The 20775-nt window shown below is 34.8% G+C and overlaps 1 protein-coding gene and 1 long non-coding RNA gene across 2 annotated transcripts; both read left to right on the plus strand.

The window, feature by feature from the left end:
* The first annotated feature begins 418 nt into the window (after window positions 1-418).
* Window positions 419-10384, plus strand: LOC123540759 (hepatic lectin-like). The gene is made up of 5 exons (XM_045326022.2): window positions 419-544; window positions 911-1000; window positions 1261-1351; window positions 3986-4199; window positions 5728-10384. Exons 2-5 carry the CDS (start codon window positions 941-943, stop codon window positions 5756-5758), a joined length of 396 nt encoding a protein of 131 aa, XP_045181957.2. The 5' UTR covers window positions 419-544; window positions 911-940; the 3' UTR covers window positions 5759-10384.
* Window positions 10385-10580: 196 nt separating this feature from the next.
* On the plus strand, window positions 10581-16886 carry LOC128549692 (uncharacterized). The gene is made up of 2 exons (XR_008367867.1): window positions 10581-12234; window positions 14809-16886. It is a non-coding gene; the product is annotated as an uncharacterized LOC128549692 (long non-coding RNA).
* Window positions 16887-20775: the final 3889 nt, after the last annotated feature.

Below are 20775 nucleotides of genomic sequence, written 5' to 3' on the forward strand. Positions count from 1 at the left end.
AGATCATTATACCGTTATATTTGTACATTTAGAATATCAGGTTAAAGTTCCATATGGCATACAACTTATGTTAAAAACAGATGAAACAACTGTCTAATAGAAGCACTATTGTCATTGCTGCACATGAACTCGTAAAGTCAGAGACATAGAGGAAAGTAATAAAAAACCAATGGGTTCAATAAAACCTTCCATTATGTTAATCAGTATTGAAACCTTTGTCAAATATTAGTAAATACAATTATCGAAAAGTAAAATTTAGCAAGTTCACAACAAAACATGTGTCAGCAACATAATAAACAAAGGTATTATGAGCAAATAATCAAAACTTGGAAACTTTTATCTATCGGAAACTTAGATTACTTAACCATTACTAATTAAAAGATAGCAGTGTGTTGGAAAGAAACATATCGTCAGTTTAGTGCAAGAAGCCGTTAACTGCGTCTTTATGTTATCTTGTACCTTATCTCTACACAGTTGTCAAAAGAATTTACTTTCATAATCATGATATTCTGGCTGGTATTTTCAATTATTTTGCTAGTAACAGGTGAGTAGGTAAACGTTATTTTGCAATGAAAATATTCAACTTTCTAATTTTAAAATAAACTAGTAAATTCGTCATTACTGACGCTCGAGTTTAAAGACAAAGATATGAGATGATATCCCCGATTTCCCATTGAAGCATTAGCCAGAAATGGAAAATTATAACATTTTAAACAACATGCAGCTGTGTGTTTCTTTTTAAGAAATTAATGACATTTTAACTTGGATTAGACATTTCAAAAGATTACTTTTAATTGATGCATTAAATCCAATCGATACGTCTATGTCCTTTCTGTCAAACTGCAAGGAAACGATTGGCATTAATTAAATCGTCTTATAGTGTTATTGCTTTTGTTCTCTTTCTATACAGATTCCGTCTATTCGAATACCAGTTGTCCAGATGCTTGGTTCATGTTACCTGTTTGCGCACGACCAGTTACTTTCATTTACGGAAGCTGAGGTGAGACATTAACTGATATCATTTAATAATTTCAATACATGTATGTGATCTCAGTTGAAGACACCTGATGATGGAAATACATGTGCATAAGGGTTTCTTGGATGTGCACAGTTCATTTTAGCTAGTTTTTAAAGTGCATTATTCCCTTTTCCCAAGTGGCAAAATTTATAGATAACACGGGGGAAAATGTTTTCACAATTAATTTCACATACATATTATTTTGAGTCCATATAAACATTTTACTTCCGTTTTAATTTCAGCATTTTTGTAAACAGCACTCGTCGCATTTAGTACATATCGACAATGTGCACGAAAACAACTTTCTTCGACAATTCCTCACTCATTTCAAATGTAAGTAATGAAAACTGAATAACTAGTGTCTGTTTTCATCTACAACACATGTAGGGATAAAGCAACGGTAGGTGTCTTTAATTATTTAACGGATGTTTTACCAAACTTGCTCATGTATTGCTTCAAAAAGTCATGACGCCAGGATGTTATGTTGAACACGAACGGTAGTTTCAGCGATTTATTTTAGTAAGTTTTTGCAATGCAAGCCTATTGGAAATATCCAAGTATGCAAGCCTATATTAGGCTATAAGGGATGTACCTGTACAAATTTGGGCCCTAGGTTGTAAGTATCTGCTATCGGTTCAATACTGGACCCATTTACAATGTTTCAGCGACGTGATATGCCAGATCATTAATTCTAAGCTTGTAAGTATCACCATCATTATAACAACTGCTTATATGTATTTATTTAGATTTTAATACATTTCTTGGTCTTTAAGACATTTGATATTCCTGGAAGGGCTACGAATTGGTCACATATTTGCTATTTTGTTTTAGTACTACATTTATTTTACATTTGTTTGAAAACATTATAAAGATATGACAAACATATATTTACATTTTACACCATATACTGAATTTAACAAAATTAGGAAAGTTTAAAAATAAAGTATGCAAATCTCGCACGAGTATTTCAGCTGGGCTCAGTTGTGAATAAGACAGCACATGCCTAGCGATGTAATTATGTTCTGGATGTTATTTTTACATCTTTTGCAAGAACGTTTGACAGTTATTAAACAGGTGCGTGTTTTAGATACTATAAGTTGCTAAATGAATCGCATTGTGTTAAATATAGGAACTGTCTTTGATACTGATTAAATGTTTTTCATATGTTTTCAGGATCTTTGTACGTAAGCCTATGCGAGGCTCATATGGGCAGTATCTGTACCATATAGATCCAAAACACATTTCTTTATATTTTCTTTCAATTAACACATTTTCTCGGGATTAAACTGTAAATTAGTGTTTATTTTATTTGATTTTGTTGGGTTTAAAATCGCACCGGCAAAATTATGGCGACTTTCCAGCTTTGATAGTGGAAGAAGACCCCAGGTGCCTCTCCGTGCATTATTTCGTCACGAGGGGGCACCTATGTAGAAGCACCGACGTAAGCAAGCTGGATGACTTCCTCACATGAAGAATTCAACACCACGTGTGAGGCTCGAACCCAATTCGATGAGGGGCAAGTGATTTGAAATCAGCGGCCTTAACCACTCGGCCACGGAGGCCCCTGAAAAAGAGTACCTTGGGTTGCTTAAGGAAGGGGTAAAACATATTCATTCCCGATTCTGAATCAGCTAGGGGACCAACAGCCAATATATCCAAAGCTGAATACAAGGAAGATACATCAATCAAAGGTAAGACTCAAGTATTCCAAGAAAGGCTGCAAACGGTCCCATAGTGTATTTGTTGCGGGACCCAGAAAGTTTCCCACATGGGTATTAGATCTGGGACCCAGAAGGATCCCATTTTGTATAAACATACTGGTATCCAATGTAGGCCCCGTGCGGAAGGCCATGTTTCCTATATAGGTTTGCGTGCTGGGATATATGAAATGACTATTTTGAAATATACATGTAGATGTCTTATGACTGACATTTGTAGCTTTAACAAGAAACTGTCAGATTACAAAAGATGAAAGGTGAGGGTAGATTTCCCGGAAGCACTAAGCACCCTTAACACAGCTAAAGAGCCACGCATTTGCAAAGCAGGTCCACGACAAAAACTTGTAACGGAAAAATATAAAAGACGGGTTGCTTCAAAAATCCAACAAATACATTTCAACTTTATGCAAAGTACAGAAAAAGGAGTAGGGGTATATATAAATGTGGGGGGGGGGGGGGGGGGGGGAGGGCGGAGGGGGAAAGCGGAACAAGGATTAACATGCAAAAGGGGATGCTACGTTCCTTAAACACGTAAACCACAGCAGCGCAGACACATACGTACAAAAGACACGCACGCACGCACGCACGCACGTACACACACACGCACACGCACACACACACACACACACACACACACACACACACATTACGATCGTACGTAGATAAACAAATAGACAAGTAAGATAATAGGGTTATTATAACAGTAGTACGATCTTGGATGCTGTATTCCGCTGGAGTGGATTTTGCCAGATCGGATCTCACGAGGCGAGCACGCGTCGAGTGTGATCCATCCTTGCAAAATCCAAGAGAGCCGAATACAAAATCCCAGATCTAACTACTGTTGTAATGCCCCTTTTATTATATACCTTCATCTTTTTGTTTGTTTATTTGTAATCGAACGAAATCTTAGTTTTTTTTATGTTAAAATGAAATGAGTGATGTTATTTTTTGTGTGCGCTATTTATGTAACTGTTTAAAGTTATGCATATTGATGAAAATAGTCCGGCAACATATAAAACGGAAGGTACTATAAAGAATTTTGGCAGGTACAGTACGGGAGTTTTCCAGCATGTTCGTATTTCTTTGATAATTGACAGCATTCATATAGGTATATAATAAAAACGATACTGTGAGGCACCGCCCAAAACTCACAGACGACAAGTAACACACCCACACACATACGGAGGAGAAAACAGTAATGTGTGAAATGTAAATTTGCTGTGAGTTTTTTCTTATTTCATACTTTTAGCCGATTTCTGGTGGATAGGTCTGACAGACACAGTCATCGAAGGTGAATGGCAATGGATAGATACAAACAGCGATGCAGAATACCTAGAATGGGGAGCAAATGAACCTAATAACACTAACGTTGAAGAGGATTGTGCAATAATAATTCGTCAAGAACAGTTTAAATGGGCTGACGTGGTGTGTTCCCGTACCTTTCAACCGATCTGTGAAGAAAAGTAAATATCAATTACTTGATTTTTCGTACCTATCTCAAACATTTATGATTTTTTTTTATTATTTTGTTTTCATGATTGAAAAAGGCCCGTGATTCTGTGGCAAGACGTTTGCTGGTAGTTGCGGAAGATTTGTGTTTTCCGATATGAATTAACGGGATATCTATATGGCTTTCCGTAGTAGTTCGGTCTTCTGATTACGAAGTCGCCAAACTATCCTACTAAATCTATCTAGGTTTCGTGACCTAACACTCTGTAGGAGTCGTTAGCTCACATTTTATATACCATATCTACTGTTAGAGTCACGTATTCCATTTAAGATTTTAAAATATTTAAACATCAGACAACTTCGATTATACCATGTACCATGTATAATTGCAAAAATTAAATTTTCAAGTTCCAGAGTTATAAACGAAGCAAATATTTCTGCGACGTTTTATAGTCGCCACACGGCACTTCTGTTGCAGAGGTTAATCAAATCTATTAGAAATGTTATTAAAAACATAGAACGCAATCACGCAAATAAATAGCAGACAATCTGTTCGTGGGAGATGATGAAAAGTGCAACATGCCCCATGCCACTGAGCACAGCCGTCAGCAGAACTCTTTTATGGATCTCAGTGACCTTTATATACATTCGTGTCCTTAAAAATGATTAAGAAAACCAAATTCTACCACACGCCCGACACCTCAACTGAGACTATAAAATGACGTTTTACTTTAACTGTGGTGTTCAGTTTTAACATATTTTATTGCTCATTCTTATATGAGTTACAATGCTTAAATCAGCACAACGGTATTATGTTGACGTCACGTCGACGTGATATTTAGCGCAGTGAAAACAATCATCTTGAAATAGCGCTTTCAAATTTAATCAAATATTTTACTATGTTCAATACAAAATGTCACATTGCACAACTGTCTATTAATTTACACACATACTGAGTTGATTAAGCGATTTGCAGAATAATTCGCCATTATTTTCGCCCAAATTGAATTCTTCCGCAAGACAATTACCATTTCCGGTCCTGGCGTGTATTAACAAAGAAGCGTGACGACCTACCAATTGGCGCTATCATATTTGATATAAAAGTTACAATATAGGAATATTAGAATCGAAATAATTTATAGCAAAAAAGTGTTTGAACACTATTCATACACTCGGGCGGTTTTACGTCGTTCAAAATAATTTCACTCGGGCTGCGCCCTCGTAAATCTTTTACGCTCTTCGTGCATTAATAATGTTAAAACACTGTTTTGCTATAAATTATTTCCTAATTCAATATTAACAACAATATATAACAATTGCTTTTAAAAAAATGAATTTAAGCAAAGGGATCTGGCCACAAAGTATTAACTGATGACGGCCCTCCTCTCTATAGTGTTGCTGTTTTTAAAATATAATGTACACCTTGTTACGGAGTGAATGGACGAAATTAACTTTTTCACCAGTATATAGGTCTACTTTCAATCCAAGAGCTATAAATGTATTTTTTTTTTTTATTAAATGTTTTTGAATTTTCTCTTTCAGTGTGTCCATGGATAATGAAATCGTTGGCTAACTTTGAATAAATGTAGTTACAAGAAGGCTTTGTTGATGCGTTTGTTTATTGCATGAATTTCAACAGATAATTATAACAGAAATAAGATTGGATACGCCTAATACAGAACTCAGCATAATCCTGGTTTGATGCATGTTTTTTTAATTTTTGATATTTAACTTTCTTTTATCTCTGCAAACCTTCAAACAACACGCCGATAGACGTCAATTTGTGATGAATTGGGATTTCATATACTCTCTTCGTATATTGTTCGAATCGTTCAACAAGTTGTTTATTTGTCATTATATTTTCAAAAAAATGTCCATATAAGTGGTATAAATTGTTGATACATGTATAGATTTTCGACGTTTTAATCGATATTGTTGTTAATGTGAATAAAAATATTCGGTTAATATTGTCTAATGAAAAACCCAAACGACAGCACTTAAAGAAAAATTGATGTGATGATAGAAATTGTATTTTCAAAGCGATGAGGCAATCAAACTATATTTCTCGTTATAGTACAGTACGATGAATTAACCTTTGCTTCGCATATGCTACTGATCATGTTATTTTCGAACATCGCTTTGAATGTTTTTTTTTCTATGTAATATCTATTTTCATTTTTGTTTTCTATGTATCAATAAATAATTGTTCCGCTGTAATACACTGCCTACAATTAAGAATTATAGAATTATAGACGCACAATATAGTTAGCGGTTTTTATATCACAAACAGAAGAAAACAAAATAAACAAATACAAACACAAAAACAACATCCCCCACACACAAAACAACAACAACAAAGATCAACAACAACCAAAAAGTAAAACAAGTTATAAACAGTTATTGTATGATGATCCTAAATGTATCAATATCGGCTTGTTTAGGTCAATATTATCACACTGTTAGTGTTCTATTTCATTTCATAACGTGCAGTATGGTTAAACTAATATGTAAGATTGTTTCTCAGAACAAAATGTTTAGTTACATTGTACAAAACAGGTAATAGGATAGTGGCGGAAAGAAAAAATCCTTAATGTTTCCCAGTTAAAGTGACATTTTCATGTTTAATGTCAGCCAGTTCCTCTTCTTATTTCATTGTGAACCTATACTTGACATTTTGGTAGAATTTTCAAGGTTTTTAAAAGTGTAAAGAAGCCTTTTTACACGTGTTTATACACACATTTTAACTGTCAGTTTTGGGGATATTCCATAGTAATGACGTGCTAGACAAAACAATCTCTCTCAGTATATGTGCTTTATTTCTTTTGATAGGCATCTGGGGTTTGAAAATTAGAACACAATTTAACATTTAACATTGCAATCAACTGGGATTTAAATACGCACACATTATGCTGTTTAGTTCGGACATCGAAAATTGATTTACAGAATTTATCAATTAATTTCGTTGAGACAGATGTGTAAAAGAAAGAATAATATGAATACATTTCTACAGTTGATTAATGTAACTTTATATAAATCCCACTGTATCAATATAGTTATAGTTCTTCTTACAAGAACTGGTTTACTGGAGATTTGTAACAGATTCATTTTCAGTAAAGTGATGATATTTGTATGACAACACTGACAGTAGCAACAAAAACAAGGTCAACTATGAATAACAACTGTTTTACTATGTAATCTCTAATTATATTGCCCTTCCCCTTTGTTCAATTGACGTTCTTGGCCACTAATACTTTTTCCTGGTTGATAAATATAGTAAGACAAGCCTATAAACACTACATTCAAAAGAAAAGTATGGTTGTATGACAAAGATAAGTATGACCAATACAATACATTACAATACTGCACAATATACTAACAGGGAACACTGACCTTAACAAGGCCACTTAACTAGTTTCACTCTGAGCCCTCGAAACGATATTCCTTGGCTAAATAACATAAGAAAGGCTATTAGGAAGCGCAAGAAGTTACATAAAACTGCAAAGCGACTAAACACTGAACAAGCGTGGACACACTTTAAAACAATACTCAACGGGATTTCAAAACAAATACGAATAGCAAAACAAAACTACCAAAATAAACTCATTGAACAAGTAAACTCAAACACAATAACAGCGAAACTCTGGTTCAAAACTGCTAAAAAACTAACAAACAAAACAACAGCTCAAACAATTATAACACTACAAGACCAAAATACTCCAGCATCTACAGACCAAGAAAAGACAGAACTTCTTAATCGCTTCTTTTGCTCACAATCCACCATAGATGACACTAACGAAACTTTACCACCAAGCCCATCCTTTACTTCAGCTTCCCTATCAAATAGTCTTATAACACCAACAGACATCTCTGACGCTATATATCCCTCATAGATCCTTCTAAAGCATGTGGCCCTGATCTCATCAGCCCTAAACTTCTTCGATAAGGTAAAGCAGAACTTTCTAAACCTCTTTCACAGTTCTTCAACAAGTTATTGACTTATGCCTTCTTCCTTTCGTCCTGGAAACTAGCAAATGCTACTCCAATTTAAAAAAAAAACAAAAGATCCCTCTAAACCTTCGAACTATCGACCAATCTCCCTTCTTAGCTGCATAGGCAAACTTATGGAACGGTGTATTCACAAATATCTTTAAAACCATCTCACTCAAAACAATCTCCTTACTTCTCTTCAATCAGGCTTTATCAAAGGTGACTCTACAGTTGGTCTATCTTCATAACGACATCTGCAATGCTGTCGATAATGGCAAAGAAATTCGAACCGTGTTTTGTGACGTTTCGAAGGCATTCGACATTGTGTGGCATGGCGAATTTCTTCATATGCTATCCTCTCTAGGTATTAAGGGCTTACTTCTGAACTGGCTACCCTAATAACTTTCCTCGTGTAAGCAGCGAGTTGTGTACGCAAATGTATCTTCCTCTTGGTCGACCATTAACGCAGGTGTCCCGCAAGGATATATTCTAGGACCTTTGTTATTCCTAACTTAAATTAACGACATTTTTTCAAACATCGGTTCTTAAATTCGTCTTTTTGCAGATGATACCAGTCTTTATACAATGTATCATCGTAGGTGATCCAGCTTTAGCTAGTACCACTCTAAGCACTGATCTTGAAACCATCCACTCTTGGTTTAAAGCATGGCTTGTTACATTCAACCCATCAAAAACAGAATCCACGGTCTTTTCAAGAAAACTCTCCAAACCGAATCATCCCCAAATATGTATGAACAGTATACCAATCACTGAAGTGACTGAACACAAACATCTTGGTCTCACCTACTCCTCGGATCTAAAATGGTCCTCACATATATCTATCACTTTGAAAAAAGTTTGGCAACGAATTGGAATAATTAGATCTCTTAAATTTCTTTTAAATCGACATAGTCCCGAACGAATGTACTTTTCATTTATTCGCCAAATCTTGGAATATTCTGATGTTGTTTGGGACAACTGTACAGAAGCTATAAAGAATGAGATCGAGGCCATCCAGAATGAGGCTGCTCGTATAGTCACCGGTGCCACAAAACTCTGTAACATCCAGAGACTCTTACTCGATCTCGGTTGGGAACCTCTGACGGAACGACGAAAAAACATCGCCTTGTTTTGTTCTATAAAATGGTCAATGGCTTATCACCCGCCTACCTGTCTTCACTAATTCCTGAAAACCAGCACAGTATCAATACTAGATATAACCAAAGAAACATCAGTAATATCTTTTGCCAATCATATTCATACAGCTCTTCCTTTCTTCCAAACACAATACACGACTGGAACTTACTTCCTCATCATATCAAATCATCTCCTTCAATCAATGCTTTCAAATCAATCTGAATAAAAACATACCAAAATCAAATCCATTATTTAAAGTCGGATCCAGAAAAGGCAATATTCTTCATGCTTGGCTACGTTTGGTTGTAGCTCCCTTAACTATGACCTCAACCGCCGAGGACTCACAAACACTGCTAGATGTGATTGTGGTGCGTTAGAAACTGTCGACCATTATTTATTACATTGTCGAAAATACCAAAATCTTCGAACTGACATATTTTCTAATTTCCAATGCCCTCTAACTCTTAACAATCTACTGTATGGTGATGGACATCTATCCTATCAACAGAATATTTACCTATTCCCTAACGTACAACGATTTATCATCTCATCAAATAGATTCAATGCATAAGCTGCGACAATCAACATTTCCCCTCTCCCACCCCCAAACGACGATGAGAGACAATAGCATAAACATGCTCGTTAATTTTTTTCACTTGTCATTCCAAAAAAGAACAACATTGTATTATATTTTTACATTCAGATTCCGATTCATACAACACGACACACATACTTACACAGCCTAGTTATTATTCTTCATTTAACCTCTGTTTTTCTTATGGAGCGGAATTCATATAAGTTTTAAGTAGCTTGTTTTCCAATCCATTCGATTAATATTTTCTTTGTTTGTTTGTACTATTTTGATTGATGTATGTTTTTATCAAACTTTGTTAATTTAAATGTACTACCCGTTTTTGTAAATATAATTGTGGAAATAAATACAGACCCAAACCCCCAAGTTGGATCTTCAGGTTAGCATAGTGCGATTTTCTTTTAATAATTGATATCAGAAGCAAGCAGTTCATGAATTGCTCAAAGTAAAATGGGCAGAAAGAATGCTTGAGTTATTCTGAGTTTCGAGGGATTCATGAACTATAATAACACCATGGCCTAAGAGTTACATGCATTGATCAAGTGAGCAATCGCACCATCAAGCAAGCTGTGTTCACTGTATTAAAAAAACACTTTTAAAGGTCCAATGGTATGGACAAGATGTGGTTTTCTTGAGGTAAAGACCGAGACTCTGCTTGGGTCTTGCAATATTTCAGAACAAACAGATTTAAATATTATTTGCAAAGCCTTGCGGACTGGCATTGCTCATGGAAGCCATGTTTTACTAATCTATTGTTATTGCTGCAAGTTATACTAACATGCACTTACCCAGTATGTACAACCGTAGGTACCAAATCAATTAGAGATGGCTTCGAGTCCTACCCTAGTTGTCATGTCAGGAAGCCATCCAGCTTTCTTGCAGAAGAAGGGTTCTATGAGTATTGGCTGTCTTGAATGGCACCTGCGGTCTTTCATCTCCAGTAGAAGCTTGAAAGTCTCTACCTGACCTAAAACTTGTATTGTCAAAATGAGATGATTGTAGAACATCAGCAAATTTGCAAAATTTTCGTTTTGCTAAAGACCAACTTTTTACGAAATCCTTTTTGGAGTTAAACATTTCACTTTGACCCATCTTACCCTATGCAATAAACACGCTTGAAGTATTCCTGTAAACGACAGTGTATGAGTTAAATATTTTGTCATTATTGCAGAAAAGCTGTAAAAAAAATGGAATAAAAAGACAAAAATGTAGGCTTGGTTTAATTGAGCACGTTTGTGGACGGTTGCAGAAATGCATGATATACCCTTTAGTCCCAGGTTGAGCAGAACTCAGTATCTGCACATGTTACAGGTACTTAAATGCAATATAGAATATACATCCGCAGGTGTGTTCATAGAATACATGGAACCTTCAATGATACACTAAAGTGCAATTCAGTAAAAAGAAGCGTACAGTCACCAGTTAAAATAATAGACTAGCTCTAAACGAGAAAACAATGGATAGAACTAAAGAAAAAAAAGTAAAAAAAAAAAACAGGCACCATATCCAAAGGACAACTGAAAAATAACTAACATCAAAATATTCAAGCTGCAAACCTAAACAGTACAACGTAAACAACATACATGTCGTTCCAAGACATGAAGTACTGACTTGGATATCTTCTTGCAGTCAATACAAATTATCAATTCTTCGAACAAAATTTCAATTTTTCTAAAGAGAACGACTTGTGCATTTTTAATTACAGTATTTATAAAACACTGTGTTTTTAATGATTACCATTCAAAACCGGTTACTGAAGGAGCTCCGATCCTGTTGTAAGGGCCTGTTTTAACTAATGTCTTGTTGGTATATTAATATACTTGTTGCGATTTAATCTCCTTTTGGGTCATTTCAGTTTTGCACATAGAAGAAGAAGGTCGTTTGCAAATAAATGCCAGGGTTGTTTTTGCTTCTAATCGAAGGAATCCTCGACTGTTTATACTTGCTGATGTTTAATATATCATGATAGATGGACGTAATTAATCTATGCGCATTTAGATATTGTGATGGAATACTTATATAGTATTTTTAGATTTTTGTTAATTGAATTATCAGTTATGCAGTTTATTTATAAATCAGGGAGGTAGGCTGATATAAATTTGCTTACTTTTGATATAGTTTGTATTTATTGTACGGATATATCTGTGTAATTACCGAATGACTTAATCGTTAAATTGATTAATAGCTTTTCTGTTATACTTTTCAGTTATCATAATGACTATTTGTTTTGTGACCTGCTACAATTTAATCCTGGAGTATTGAGGTGCTTATTTGTGTATTACTGGAAGGTATACTTTTAAACGAGAGGTAAAAGAGCAAGACGATATTCGAAGGTAATATGAATTATTAAATTGGTAATATGTCTTGCAAATTTCTGCAGGTAATTATGTGGTTTCCCAGCGAGTTTTGATAACAAATGCAGGGTTAAAAATAGACGTGTGTAAACATCCATGATAGCAGTGTAGCAGACGATTTCTGTATACAAAGCGGCGAGTTGTTGATGTAGTCTGTTACACTATATACATAATATGTAGTATAAATACGTGGAAGTAGCTATTACTCATGATACCTGCTTACAAACAGAGGGTTTAAGCAACTTTATCGACTTTATCTCTCTAAAAAGCATTTTTCTTATAAAATGAAGTAACTTCCATTTCACATATATTTAACAAGTCGGCAAAGTTAAATTTTCATGAGCACGGATCATGTAATTAAGTGCGCATGTGGGAGTTAACTAAGTAGGTTCACTTTTCAATATACCACCGTTCTTGCAGTATGTTTGTTTTCAGTCCTGTTGGCTTATGTATATGCTTTGTAAATGTAGAATAAGATTGCTAATAAAACAATCGAATGTTTGAATAAATATAAAGCAAGTTGTCATTTGTAGATGGATGATTGTTTTCAGTTCATAATCTGTTAGTAGCCCAATTTGTAATGTCTGATTGTATCAGCCCGTATTGGCTTAGAAAAAAGGGTGCCATCATTATCTATTGTAGTGGATGGTAACTGGATTTTGAATTTATGATTACTGATTAATGATGAACTGTTTTTAGCCCATTTGGCTATGTTCGATCGTTTCTAATAAATGAAAAAGAAAGTTAAAAGTTGCTATTATATTCATTGTGTTGGATGATAACTTGATGATTTGAATTAAGATTAATGTATACTGACTGTGTTTCGCCCATTTGGCTATGTTCGATCATTTAAAAAAAAAAAAATGGTTGCCGATTATATCCATTGTGTTGGATGGTAACCTGATTTTGAATTTATGATTAATGTATATTGATGAACTGTGTTTAGCCCATCTGGCTTTGTTCGATCATTTCAATAAATAAATAAATAAATAAATAAATAATAGGTTGCCAATTATATCCATTGTGTTGGATGGTAACCAGATTTTGAATTTATTATTGTTGTACATTGATGAACTGTGTTTAGCCCATTTGGCTATGTTCGATCATTAAAAAAAAAAAAAAAAAAAAAAAAAAAAAAACAGGTTGCCCACTATATCCTATTGTGTTGGATGGTAACTAGATTTTGAATTTATTATTATTGTACATTGATGAACTGTGTCAGCCCATTTGGCTATGTTCGATCTTTAAAAAAAAAAAAAAAATAGGTTGCCGATTATATCCATTGTGTTGGATGGTAACCAGAAGATTTTGAATTTAAAATTATTGTATATTGATGAACTGTGTTTCGCCCATTTTGGCTATGTTTAATCGTTTCAAAAACAAAATAATAGGTTGCCGATTATATTCATTGTGTTGGATGGTAACCGGAATTTGAATTTATAATTAATGTATATTATTGGTGAATTGTGTTTAGCCAATTTGGCTATGTTCGATCATTAAAAAAAAAATTTAAAAAAATAGGTTGCCCATTATATCCATTGTGTTGGATGGTAACTAGATTTTGAATTTATGATTATTGTACATTGATGAACTGTGTTTAACCCATTTGGCTATGTTCGATCATTTAAAAATTTTTTTTTAATAGGTTACCTATTATATCCATTGTGCTGGGTAGTAACCGGATTTTGAATTTATGATTAATGTATATTGATGAGCTAAGTTTCGCCCATTTGGCTATGTTCGATCATTTCAAAAAAAAATAAAAAATGTAGGATGCCGATTATATCATTGTGTTAGATGGTAACCGGATTCTGAAGTTAAGATTTATGTATATTGATGAACTGTGTTTCGCCCATTTTGGCTATGTTTGATTACTAAAAAAAAATTAGGTTGCTGAATATATCCATTGTGTTGGATGGTTACCGGATTTTGAATTTATGATTAATGTATATTGATGAACTGTGTTTCGCCCATTTTGGCTATGTTTGATCATTAAAAAAGAAAAGAAAAAATAGGTTGCTGAATATATCCATTGTGTTGTAACCGGATTTTGAATTTATGATGAATGTATATTGATGAACTGTGTTTCGCCCATTTGGCTATGTTTGTTCATTTAAAAAATAAAATAAAATAAAATAAAATAGGATGCCGATTTCATCCATTATGTTGGATAGTTTCCAGATTTTGAATTTATAATTAATTTATATTGATGAACTGTGTTTGCCCATTTGGCTGTGTTCTATCATAAAACAGAGTTGCTCATTATATTCATTGTGTTGGATGATAATTAGATTTTGCATTCATGTTTAATGGATATTGATGAACTTATTTTAGCCCATTTGTTAAATGATTGACCATTTCAGCCTTATTGATTGATTGCCCACTATAGATATTGTGTATGCTGGTGACATAATTTCGAATTGATGTGCTGCCAAATTGCAAGTTTGTCATATTTTCCTGTGTATCACAAAGTTTGTTCCGGGCTAGTGACAAATTAATATATATAAATATACTTTATGTCAGGTTGTCATGTTAATAATTTAATATTTCTAGATAATGTCACGATCAACACGTCAAAAACCCAAGGAGTTCCGCAACACAGTCCAATTGATACAGCCACACCGCAACGTCTCAGGTGAGTTGGCCCTGATGTAGAGTATTTATAACGACTTGGGAGACCACGTTAACATTACGATGGTTAATGGCGAATTCATAGAGTAAACAATATTGTTACGCTCAGATCACATTAATAAGAGACAAGGTCAGATATTTCTTATTACGGAAGCAGACTGATATCTAAAATTTCAGTCAAGGTGTACACGCACATTACTGTATGCATTATAAATAATCATCTCTTGGACCTCGTGGAAACTTTAGATAGCAAAAACCGGCACCTGCAAGAGGGTCACTTAGACCTTCATTCCCTCACCAAAACCCCTATTAACTTAGCAGTATTACAAGTCTATCTTTCTTTATATCCAAATACATAAGTATCAGATGAATTTTTAAAAGGTTCTAACAAAGGTTTTTTGATTATACAACCAGCGCCCTAGAGTCCAAACTTCTTGTCAAACTTTAATTTCCGTTAATTTCCGCAAAACCCTGCTGTAGCTAATGAGAAAGTGATGTAGGAAGAGCAGTTAAGCAGAATAGCTGTTCCTTTTAAAGAAATGCCTAGGCAGGGTGAAGGAGCTATTGTTTCATTAGTGCATTATTGCAAAATGGCCAAAGTGGACATTAAATCTGCCTTTCGCCCTTTCGCCTTTTGATGGCTCATAATTATGATTTTGAAATTATTAGGCTTCAAATTAGGAGGGGACTATTTTACGGACAAGGTGTTACATACGAGTGTGCAATCTCTTGCTGCCATTGGAAAAAAGTTTGCTAATTTATTTCAAAATCTTGTCCGGTACAAGAGGAAATCCGAAAGGAAAAATATGGCCAATTTGTCCTGTTTTTATATATATATGCAAATATCTTACCATACCCTTAAAAGCCGAAAAAAAAAAAAAAAAAAAAAAAAAAAAAAAAAAAAAACGTATATCAGATTCCAATAATGATGGTTTTAGGGCTAGAATTGCTGCAGTTTCAAAAACTCAGAACAGGAAATAATATCGTTACTAAGTAAGAAGAGCTTCGCGAGCTGCAGGCCTTTTAGTTGATCTTTAAATTTCTGTGGCAGAGCCATTTCCTTTCTAGACTATTTAGTAGTGTTTTCTATGATATTATGTGCAGTTTGTTAAAGTTTATATCATTTTAAAGTGACCAGTTCAATAACAGGTGATTTGAGTGTCTGGTTATCATTTCTTGGCATCTTTTAATGGTTACTGCAGCTTCCACAACTTACACTGATTGGTTAGTTCAGTCCTAAACTTCTTTACGGTTAGCGCTGGCGTACATGAACTAGGTCAGCTGTTTTTCGAAGTAGATAGATATTCTACATTTGGCCTTCTAGGTGGTATAGACGTTCTTATATGCAATAGCATAACCCTTTTAGAGTTAGTGCCGATCATGTCAGCTTCCCTTGCATGGACAGACGATTTCCACCTTACTGCACTATTAACCCATCTTTTAATCAAGAATGTAGTTCGTCATGCAAAACGTCTGTATATTTCGGACATTTCTTTTATTGTAAAATTAATAATCTTGAACATCTTACTCACAGATTTATGATACGTTAAATGCTTATCATTTTTGATAGGTTGCACCGGACAATTGATATCAGGCAACCTGTAACGCTTGATTTACTTCGTAAACTTATACAGGTAACAAATACTGTTTGCTCTTTTATATTTGAGGCATTATTCTTTTCAGCAGTATTTTCCCTGACCATTTTGATTTTTAAGGATATGTGAGCTTGTACACACGAACTCAAATTTACTCATCGGATATAAGTGATAAAGGTCACGCATTACGTGAGGGAGACGTTACGATTGTAAGTAATGGTGAACTATGCATAATTCTTCTTTCATCGAAAACCAATCAGAGAAAGGTGAAGGAGTAGCTATTCATTGACTACCGACCATTGTTCTACTTGACCCTTAGATTAATAGAGAGATAAATGGTTGTTCGACCATCTAGTGATTCAATCTATTTATTTGTGCGTTTAAACGGTGTACCCGTCATACCTATCAGTTTAGTGTGTTCTAAAGAAATCTTTGACTGCGATTGGAGTTAATCCCCTTCCGTATAAACCACATTCATTTAGTGTAGGTGCTGCAATAGCAGCTTAACTGCTGACGATATTTCAGGAATGGGGCGTTGCGCCCCGGATTCAAGTGCATTTAAATCTTACATTAGAATCCCCTCACGTCAGCTGTTGTCACTCAGATCTTAAGCTTATAAGCAGTTCATTCATTGAACCTGCCATCTATTTGCCTCTTTTTTGTTGACAATTGTTTTAAGCTTTTCAGTGCGTCCTACCCATATTTGGATAGTGGGATGTTCAATTATAACGTCGGTATTTCATTTCGACAAGTAATCAGCTGAGGGTTCTCAACTTGTAATGCAGCGTCATGATGCGACCATACTGTGGCAGAGTCAGAGTGGTATGGAATGGCGGCAAGTTAAACAATTAATCTTACACGTGTTTCCTTTTGAAGACAATCAAGGTGTCATTGTTATTCACTGTGTAATTCACTCATTTTTCACTAGAGAGTGCTAGAATACTCGTTAATAATTTCGCTGCTCATTTGTTTTTAAACAGCATTGATGGATACATTCGTTATCCAGAAATCGTCGAATCCGTGACGGGTCTCTTCAACAGGGATGGGTGCAGTTGTCATATTTTGGAAATATTTTGTTTTTTATTCACTCTGCAACACAAGCTTCAGCCCTTTCTGGCAGTAAATTTTTAAGGCACAGCTTCTCAGGCAGGGTTTGGTTCGCTAAACTTGTGGCGGTTGTCAAGAGTTTTCCACGTTGTTCCAAATTCTTGACATGTGGCGGTTAGGTCAGCCTCCACCAGTATATCTTAACGTTGTGTAATAAGAAGTTTGTTTGTTTCAAGTATACTGTATAAGGACTCTGTTCCCAGGCCTCGACATCTGCATTTTAACCATATACTTTATATCATATGTATTTGTATATTGACATTTATGTGAAGCTGTGACCAATTTCTGCCAAACATTAATCAAACGAAATTAGTTATTAATTGCTATAGTAAAACTGTTAATAGTAAAAGTAATGTATTCATACAACTGTCTTGAGTTGTTCTTTTATAGTATTATTATTTTCTGTGCCAAGCTATCTTCAGTAATGTGTTTTTAATGATTACCATTCAAAACCGGTTACTGAAGGAGCTCCGATCCTGTTGTAAGGGCCTGTTTTAACTAATGTCTTGTTGGTATATTAATATACTTGTTGCGATTTAATCTCCTTCTGGGTCATTTCAGTTTTGCACATGGAAGAAGAAGGTCGTTTGCAAATAAATGCCAGGGTTGTTTTTGCTTCTAATCGAAGGAATCCTCGATTGTTTATACTTGCTGATGTTTAATATCCCGCCCACCACGCCCCTTATTTTGTTTGTTACATGTTTTCCGTGTTCTCCTTTCTCTTTATATTTTCAGGTACATCTTATGTGTTCAAGTCCAGCCTACCCCTTCCTTGCCTTCAGTCGTTACAGCTTCACATGGAATATTGGCAGTGTCATGTCACATGTTGATTTATGGACACTACAGTGTTTGTTTCCAGAACTGTGAAATGTGTATGTGGCATATATAAACGTTTAAAGTAGTCACTTATTCTGTATGTCTGTTTTTATATACCTGATCTCCGTTGAATTCTGATCCCAGGTTCGGCGGTTAGGTCAGCCTCCACCAGTATATCTTAACGTTGTGTAATAAGAAGTTTGTTTCAAGTATACTGTATAAGGACTGTTCCCAGGGCCTCGACATCTGCATTTTAACCATATACTTTATATCATATGTATTTGTATATTGACATTTATGTGAAGCTGTGACCAATTTCTGCCAAACATTAATCAAACGAAATTAGTTATTAATTGCTATAGTAAAACTGTTAATAGTAAAAGTAATGTATTCATACAACGAACGGTCTTGAGTTGTTCTTTTATAGTATTATTATTTTCTGTGCCAAGCTATCTTCAGTAATTGTATGTACAAATAGACTCAGATAACGTTCCAGTAGAAAACGAGTCACGTTCAAAAAAAGTTCACTGCAAAGTCCGTATAACGAACCCTTTTATAAATTTGTCAGTTCATTAGATTTACACAAATTTCGATTTTACAACGACAAAAAAAGAAGAAATAGATAAATAAACTCAGTTGGACTCCGGCTACAAACGGTAAGTGGCAGAAACACCACTCTACTGTTTTACCATTTTCATAAGTCTGAACTGCGTACATTCATTCCGTAAACATACAGTTTTCCTTCTGTGTGGTAGGGTCGTAGGAAATAGCTATGGTACTTTGCAGTACCTTGTACCCTGTATTATGTAGAACAACTTATCTTATTTAGTTTAGACGAGAGAGAGAGAGAGCGAGTGGGGGGTGGGGGGGGGGGGGGGGGAGAGAGAGAGAGAGACTCAATTGGATTGGGTAAGGGTATTCAAATTTGTTGTTATCGTTTTTGAAATCATCGTAATGTTTAAATTTCATGCATGAATTCTACATCCGCATTTTGACAGGTTTTTGATAGATGCGTCTACCCATACATTGCGAATGTGTCAGATTTTTATCAAATAATCATTAATATATCTTTCTCACACGAAAGTAAACATTTTATGGAAAACGTATACAACATCACTTTTTTATGCAAATGAAAGTTCAAACTGCGTAAATTGCTTTGGTATTTCGGTATCCTGATCTGGATTTAGATTGATAGATTGAATTGCACATCGAAACTGACGTTAAATGCTTCTTTTTTTTTTTACTTGAGACCACGGATGACTCAGGTATTTTTGTTCTCCATTTCCATACCAATGTTTTACTTGGGGCCTCTATGGCCGAGTGGTTAAGGTCGCTAACTTTGAATCACTAGAATCTCCATGATGTGGGTTCGAGCCTCACTCGGAGCGTTGAATTCTTCATATGGAGAAACCATCCAGCTGGCTTACGAAAGGTCGTCGGCATCTACCCGGGTGTCAACCCGTGGTAAAATAATGCAAGAAGGAGCACCTGGGGAAAAAATCTAAATGAAATATTGTCAGTAGGACCAGCTTTTATTTTATTCAAACTGATGAAATACTTTGTTTTATCAGTGAGATATCATCCATATCACTCACTGCATATCACTCACTGTAAATGATAAAGCTTTGCCGATCTGCTTGTACATTGTGTATAAATTTTAAATCATTTGCTTAAAATAGGATGAAAATTGTAGTCGCGCTTTGTTCTTTATAGTATATTTCTCGATTCAAATTATTTTACTTAACGAGAATTTCAAAACGTTATGTAGCAAGAAATGAAATAAAATAGAACTTTGTCGTGTGCGCCTTTCTAACGTCACAACATGTCTGATGTCATGTTCGTTTACGCGCGCCTGTTTCCCACTCTGAGATTAAAAATTGTTGCAAAATGCATATATCAACGTAATTAAGCATAAAATGAAAAGAAAATTGGTTTGTTTTTCGTGAATATAGAATATCTCACCTCAAAGAGAGAAATTTTTCACATTAATATATTAATTTTCACTCGCGCTACGCGCTCATAAAAATATTTGAAAAATTCTCACTTCTCAGTGAGATATTTTCCATATTCACTAAAAACAAACAAATGTCTAAAGGCAAACAGTGCACGGTGGTTTAACCATGTGAAAGTTGTGTATTCATGTCTGTATATAATTCTGGAGTGCGCTGAATTACCCTACATCCATTGGTTCTAGAATATGAAAAGCATGGGGTGGGAAAACAAATAATGCAACATTATTCTCTAATGCCCAATCAATGAGATCTATGGAAATATGACTTCTGTGGCCATCATATAATACAAGTGTGATTGCATTACTGTTTCAACCCTGAACAAATTTTCAAACAAAAGAGAAAAATTTATTATTTTCGAA

The sequence above is a fragment of the Mercenaria mercenaria genome, chromosome 16 (assembly GCF_021730395.1).
Source record: "Mercenaria mercenaria strain notata chromosome 16, MADL_Memer_1, whole genome shotgun sequence".
Lineage (NCBI taxonomy): Eukaryota > Metazoa > Mollusca > Bivalvia > Venerida > Veneridae > Mercenaria > Mercenaria mercenaria.